This window comes from Neodiprion lecontei, chromosome 7 (assembly GCF_021901455.1).
Source record: "Neodiprion lecontei isolate iyNeoLeco1 chromosome 7, iyNeoLeco1.1, whole genome shotgun sequence".
Classification (NCBI taxonomy): domain Eukaryota; kingdom Metazoa; phylum Arthropoda; class Insecta; order Hymenoptera; family Diprionidae; genus Neodiprion; species Neodiprion lecontei.
In genome coordinates, this window is record NC_060266.1 from 1,549,397 (window position 1) to 1,556,016 (window position 6,620).

Sequence of the window (6,620 nt, forward strand, 5' to 3'; positions counted from 1 at the left end):
TTTTATAAGTTTCAGTATATATTAAAGTATGCACTGTCAATTTTGCTTGTACCCAGGGTCTGTGTCAGTCTGTGTAGCGTGCCTGAGCGTGCCTTGGGTTTACTCCGTTGAATGGACGGCAGTATACAAATACGGTGTATCGAATAGTTTTTTATTTCGATGAAACGGCGTGTCTCCGGCATTGTCGATAACTCGGTAAAGCAACGATGTACGTTAAGTCGATGGTTATAGACGGCTTTAAGTCGTACGGAAAGAGAGTCGAGATAAATGGATTTGATAAGGAATTCAATGCCATCACCGGCCTCAACGGGAGCGGGAAATCAAACGTGCTTGATGCGATATGTTTCGTTTTGGGAATCACGAATCTCTCGCAGGTAATGTAATTAAATAACTGCCCTTTGATGAATAGCCGAAAAATTTGACATAACCTCTCGCCGATTTCCCTCTTCTTTTCGACGGTGATTTGAAAAGTTGTACGTTGTGATTGTCCGACAAGGCTGCCAACTCGTCGGCCATTTTTGTCCCTAGATTCAAACAGCGTTCCTAATTCAAAACGAAACTCAAACTCCTCGTATTTCAGATCCGAGCGAACTCGCTCCAAGATTTGGTCTACAAGTCCGGACAGGCCGGAGTGACCAAAGCCAGCGTTACAATAACGTTCGACAATCGAGATCGTAGTTCATCGCCAATGGGCTATGAAGATTACAAGGAGATTACGGTCACCCGGCAGGTTCAAATTGGTGGAAAAAACAAGTACATGATCAACGGATCCACTGTGCAAAACAAGCGAGCCCATGATATGTTCTGCTCGGTTCAGCTGAACGTCAACAATCCACACTTCTTGATTATGCAAGGAAGAATAACAAAGGTTTTGAACATGAAGCCTGTAGAAATTCTGTCAATGATTGAGGAAGCAGCAGGCACGAGCTTGTACGAGAACAAAAAGAACATTGCTTTGAAAACAATCGAGAAAAAGGACAGCAAGTTGAAGGAAATATCAAGCGTGAGTTTAGGCTTTTCTTTCAATTTGTCAGTTATATCCATGAGTAACGACATTCGATTGGTTGCAGGTCATTAAAGAGGTACTTGAGCCACGACTGCGGAAACTGAAGGACCAGAAGTCTCAGTACCTAGAATTCCAGCGAGTCGAGAGGGAGCTGGATCATTGCCACAGAATTTATATTGCCTGGGAATACGTTTCCACTTTGGAGAAAATTACCAACACTGCGGCCCAAGTGGACAAGGTCCAAAGTGTTGTCCAGGCAAAGACGAAAGCTATCGATGACGGGGCGCAGGAAATCGTGAATATCAACCAACGAGTAGAAGAAATCCACAGGGCTAGGGATGCGGTAATTTACATAGCCACAAAACTAGCTTTGATCGTTTTATTCTCCATCTCAAGTCTCCGTTACCATTGATATTTCACTTCAGGAAAAGGGCAGTAAGCTTGAGGAGCTCGAAAGTGAGCTGAAGCGCACCGAGAGCCAGGAGCACAAGCTTACGGCAGAGGCGAACAGTACTAAAGAGAGTATAGAGGCAGAGATTAAGCTGGTTGGACAGCTGAAGACGAACATAAAGGATGACGAGGCAGCTCTGACAACGAAGGAAAAGGAACTGTCAAAAGTTAGCGAACTATTCAGAAGTTTGAAGGCGCAGTGCGAGGAGGACTCGGCGCTGTATCAAGTGGCACAAGAGCGATACGAGAAAGTCAGCTCAGGGCTGCTGCTGAGTGAGGATGGAGAAAACGCGACACTGGAGCAACAGTTAATGAACGCGAAGCAGCAGGCGACCAAGGCGAAAACGGAGATTAAGCAGTGCCAAATGACACTGAAGCACAGTAAGGAGCAGCTGGTGAAAAAACAGGCAGAGATGCGTAGCACAGAGACCCAATACAAACAGGACAGTAAAAATCTCGAGGAAATGGAGAAGGAACTCAAGAGCCTTCAAAATGAGATCGACAAGCTTGACTATAACGAGGCCTCCAAAGAGGCGCTTCAGGAAGAGGCAAAGCTCATAAGCAGGAACGTGGCTTCGCTGCGCTCGCGGAGTGATAATTTTGAAGCGCGTCACTCACAGCTCAGATTCCAATACCAGGATCCAGAGCCGAATTTCAATCGAAACTCGGTCAAGGGGCTGGTCTGCAAACTGTTCACGGTAAAAGAGCCAGCCACAGCTACCGCCCTGGAAACCGCAGCTGGTGGCCGGTTATTCAATGTGGTTGTCGACACAGAGACGACGAGTAAAAAGTTGCTGCAGCGCGGGCAGCTTCAGCAACGCGTGACCATCATTCCTCTGAACAAGATAAGTGGTCGTACAATGGACCCGAAAATAGTGAGGCTCGCGGAGGCGGTCGGCGGTAAGGGAAATGTGCAACCAGCTTTGTCACTGATTGACTATCCTCCAGAAATCGCTAAAGCCATGAATTGGATATTCGGTCAGATATTCGTGTGCAAGGACATGGAGACCGCCCAGAAAGTAACCTTCCACGAACGCATTATGAAAAAGTGCGTCACTCTCGAAGGCGACGTCTTTGACCCCGCTGGAACGCTCAGTGGCGGCGCTGGCTCAAAAACTGGCTCGCTGTTGCTCCAGCTTGACGAGCTCAAAACTATCCAGAACCAGCTGAACGAGGACGAGAGATCGCTGGCTGAAATTAACCGAAAGTTAACCAGCAGCGCAGATGTCTCGAAGAAATTCCAGGTCCTCAAGCAGCGCTTTGATCTCAGGAATCATGAGGTCGAATTGGTCCGTCAGAGGCTCCAGCAAACTTTGCATCACAAATTGCGAGAAGAGGTTGGTATTTGAACGCAATTGATCGAGGCGCGGTAGATCCGTATTCTATATAGTAGGCTAGAAGGGTTTTTTCTTGCTTGCCACAGGTTGAAGTGCTGAAGTCGACGATAGAAGAGGCGACGCAGACGTTGGAGACGGCGAAGCGAGTCGAGTCGGAGAGCACAAAGCGGGCCAATGACATCGAGGGGCAGTTGAAAGACGCGGTCAACATCCGAGAGCGGCAATTGAAGGCTGTCGAGATGGAGATGAAAGATATGAAGCAGAAGTCGACCAAGAGCAGAGAGCAGTGGCAGAAGCGTGAGCAGGAATCGGAAACGCTTAATTTGGAGATAACTGAGCTGAGGAAAGCGATTCAGATTGGGAAGGAACAGCTTGTTGCGGCTGAGGAGAAGCTGGCGAATTTGAAGGAAGCTTCGGTGACGCGAGACGAGAGTCTTGCCGAAATACGAGAAAACGTAAAGGCGCTTCAGGCCAAAGTTAAGATGCAGAAAGAGGCAATAAACCAGAAGAACAAGGAAATCCAAAAGCTTTTGAACAGGAAAGAGGAAATCGCTAAACAGCAAATCGACTTCGAACTCGAGATACAAAAATTGAACCACGAGATAGCCGCGATTCAGGAAACAGCTGGCGAGAGCGAATCGAGGATAAAGGCACTGTCGAGGAAGTACGATTGGATCGAGAAGGACAAGGCCTACTTTGGAACTGCGGGTAAGTGGCGTGTATCCAGTTTGCGATTCACTCGAGATACCTTCGACCTGATTTTGTTCGATACATTAAAATTCCAGGTGGTATCTACGACTTCAACGCGGACTCGCCGACGGAAATGGGTCGCAGGATATCTCAGCTCCAAAAGGAACACGACAAGCTCAGCAGAAACATAAACACCAGGGCAATGGATTTACTGAGCAGGGAAGAGGAGGAGTACAGCAAACTGATGAAGAAGAAACAGATAGTGGAGAGCGACAGGAAAAAAATACTCGAGGCCATACAGGAACTTGACGAAAAGAAGAAGGAGATATTGGCCAAGGCTTGCAAGCAGGTGCGAAGAGAATAAGGATACTACCTCGTCTACATGTAAAACAAAAAGCAAGAAAATACTTTCTTTTCATCTGTTTCCCTTCTCTCTCGCAGGTCAACAAGGACTTTGGCTCTATATTCAGCACCCTTTTGCCAGGTGCGGACGCGAAGCTGGAACCGCCGGAAAACAAGACCTACCTCGACGGACTCGAGGTAAAAATCGGTTTTTCTGGTATCTGGAAGGAGTCGCTGAGCGAGTTGTCGGGTGGTCAGAGGTCGCTGATCGCCTTGTCGCTGATCCTGGCCATGCTGCTGTTCAAACCGGCGCCCCTTTATATCCTGGATGAAGTCGACGCTGCGTTAGATTTATCCCACACCCAGAATATCGGGAGCATGCTCAAGCGGCATTTCACTCAATCGCAGTTCATAATCGTCTCGTTGAAGGACGGCATGTTCAACAACGCGAACGTTCTTTTTAGGACAAAATTCATCGACGGTTTTTCAGCCGTCATGAGGACTGCGAATACCGCCGCAGCTCGTAAGAACTAAGGAAATATCTGGTTCGTGGCACGAGGTGGAACTTAGTTTCCATTTTCCCGCAGTTTCTGACCCACTCCGCTAATATTCACTATTCATTATCGTTTTTATTTCAATTGATAAAATTATCCGTAGAGTATTTTTTAAGGCTTTTTACCAGTTAGTCGTGACATTTCGAAAACTATTTTTATCATTAGTTTACTTACAGAAAAAAAGTAGGCAGTGTGTGTCCCTAGTGAAGTAACTTTACTACTGCCTAAATTTTCTTTTTCTTTTTAATATTTTCTTTTCTTGTTCTTCCGCGAAAATTGATTTTCATCTGTAATATATTATGGAAGAGTAAGTGATTTTGAAGAAAAATTTACGATACAATCGTCATTTATAGCTTTACGGCATAGATGTATATAGTGTTAAAGAGAAAAATAGAACCTGTGATGTTTTCATAAATATACTTTTTCTACCGTTTACCAGAGTATCGAATTGCACTTCTTTCAAAATCTCTTTTTATTCATCTTTCATTTCTTGTATTCTTTTCATCGACCTCATATGTATAATTTATACGCATTTACACCGATGCATGCTTTAAAAGCAATGTGATTTACGTAGAGAAACAAATTTTCGATACGGATAAGGAAAGTTCAGTAAATATCGACGAACCGTTTCGGGTAAAAAAGTAACAAAAACAAAAATGGAAAGGAAACTTTGTACTTAATCAAAAACACAAATTTCTAGACATATTCTACACAGTCATATTCCAAAATACCTACTGACGAAATGCCGTATTAATTGTTTTAAAAAACGTTCGCAGCTTTTACAACTTGTAGCATAAAATCGAAGTCAGATCGTTTCAAACCAGCAACGTGATATAGTAATAACCGTGATAGCGGGGAGTGGAACGACTTCTGGCTGATGACCTAAAAATATTATTGGTTGTTTAATCGATAATTGGGAATTCGTATTTTTTCAAGAATTCGACACGGGGTAATTATTCGGTATATAAAACCGGCGAACCATTTCGCGCTCTTCAACAACTGCTAATGCTTAGAACGAATTAGTAACCGGTGTGGAAAAGTTTTCCCATCATCATCAAGCTTTAACTTTCAACTAGATAACTGTTATTTATACAAAAATAATGAACAAATTGTATAAAATATGTTATTAAATATTTAAACGGGTCGATTACCGGTTTATTTCTTCACATGCATAGGTACACTAACTAAATGTAGTGGTGAAAAAGAAATACGAACCTCTGTTTACACGGCGTGAACAACGCGTGATTTCACTTGCAAACAATTGGCACTTGCGGATTTATGCATACACGTGTAATAAGTACAGTATACATTGTATACATATAATATTATTACACCTACACGATTGACGATTGTACGTACGTCATCCTGTTCGCAAAGCTCTCACCGCGATTCCTCAACCTACCACCACCTACGTGTGCAAGGAACCGACAGTTAGAGAGGGAAAAAAATCATTATATACTCGATTTGAATAAGGCGTGGAGTCAAACCTATTTGTAACGAATTTATGTCCATTGAATTTAGTTCCATAGTACATATACATACTATTATATGCTTTTAAATATCTATCTTAGAGGTATTTAAATCACAAACGGAAATTACGCGGCCTCAGACTCTCGCCCAAACCGCAGCCTGTCAAAAATGAAATAGGAAAATTGGGCAACCGACGTGCTCGGTACTTATGCATGACGCGTGATACACCCAGGATATGGTGAAATCAGTGGCTAATTGTCAAAATGGAAAAACCTGGGTCGTACCGCAGTTTAGCGGAATTCATCAACTGACGCAGACGTATAATAATTGAACCTGTACTTAAACGATTCGATTACACAATACGCAAAATGACTGTATTGAAATTTTTCCCAGTAATAGAACGCTCATATAATATTAGTCGTTTATATTTGCGAAACTTTTTGTTCGTTGCATGGACAAAATTTCACTTGCGATTACATGTATAACAAGTGTTAGATTAATATATACGGAAAATATTTTATCAAAGAAATTATAAAATAAAGAAATGAAGCCAAAAAGTTTCTCGGGACGGAAGAAAACGTACGCGGGGGAGGGGGGGAAGAGAACAGAAAAAGTATTTTAGAAAACTTTCTCTGCTACCAAATTTCTATTAAACCTTCTAAGTCCGGAGTTGACGTTTACTATTTCCTGTATAATAATATGCTACGAGAAATGAAGCCTGAAAAAAAGAAACTGCTACGTAATTTCATTTCAATGATAAGAACGCTAAGA

The 6,620-nt window shown here is 43.1% G+C and overlaps 1 protein-coding gene across 1 annotated transcript; it reads left to right on the forward strand.

Annotated features, from left to right (window-relative positions):
• The first annotated feature begins 32 nt into the window (after positions 1 to 32).
• Positions 33 to 6,105, forward strand: LOC107220611 (structural maintenance of chromosomes protein 2). The gene is made up of 7 exons (XM_015659275.2): positions 33 to 374; positions 581 to 1,003; positions 1,071 to 1,349; positions 1,432 to 2,793; positions 2,880 to 3,501; positions 3,579 to 3,832; positions 3,925 to 6,105. Exons 1-7 carry the CDS (start codon positions 207 to 209, stop codon positions 4,357 to 4,359), a joined length of 3,543 nt encoding a protein of 1,180 aa, XP_015514761.1. The 5' UTR covers positions 33 to 206; the 3' UTR covers positions 4,360 to 6,105.
• Positions 6,106 to 6,620: the final 515 nt, after the last annotated feature.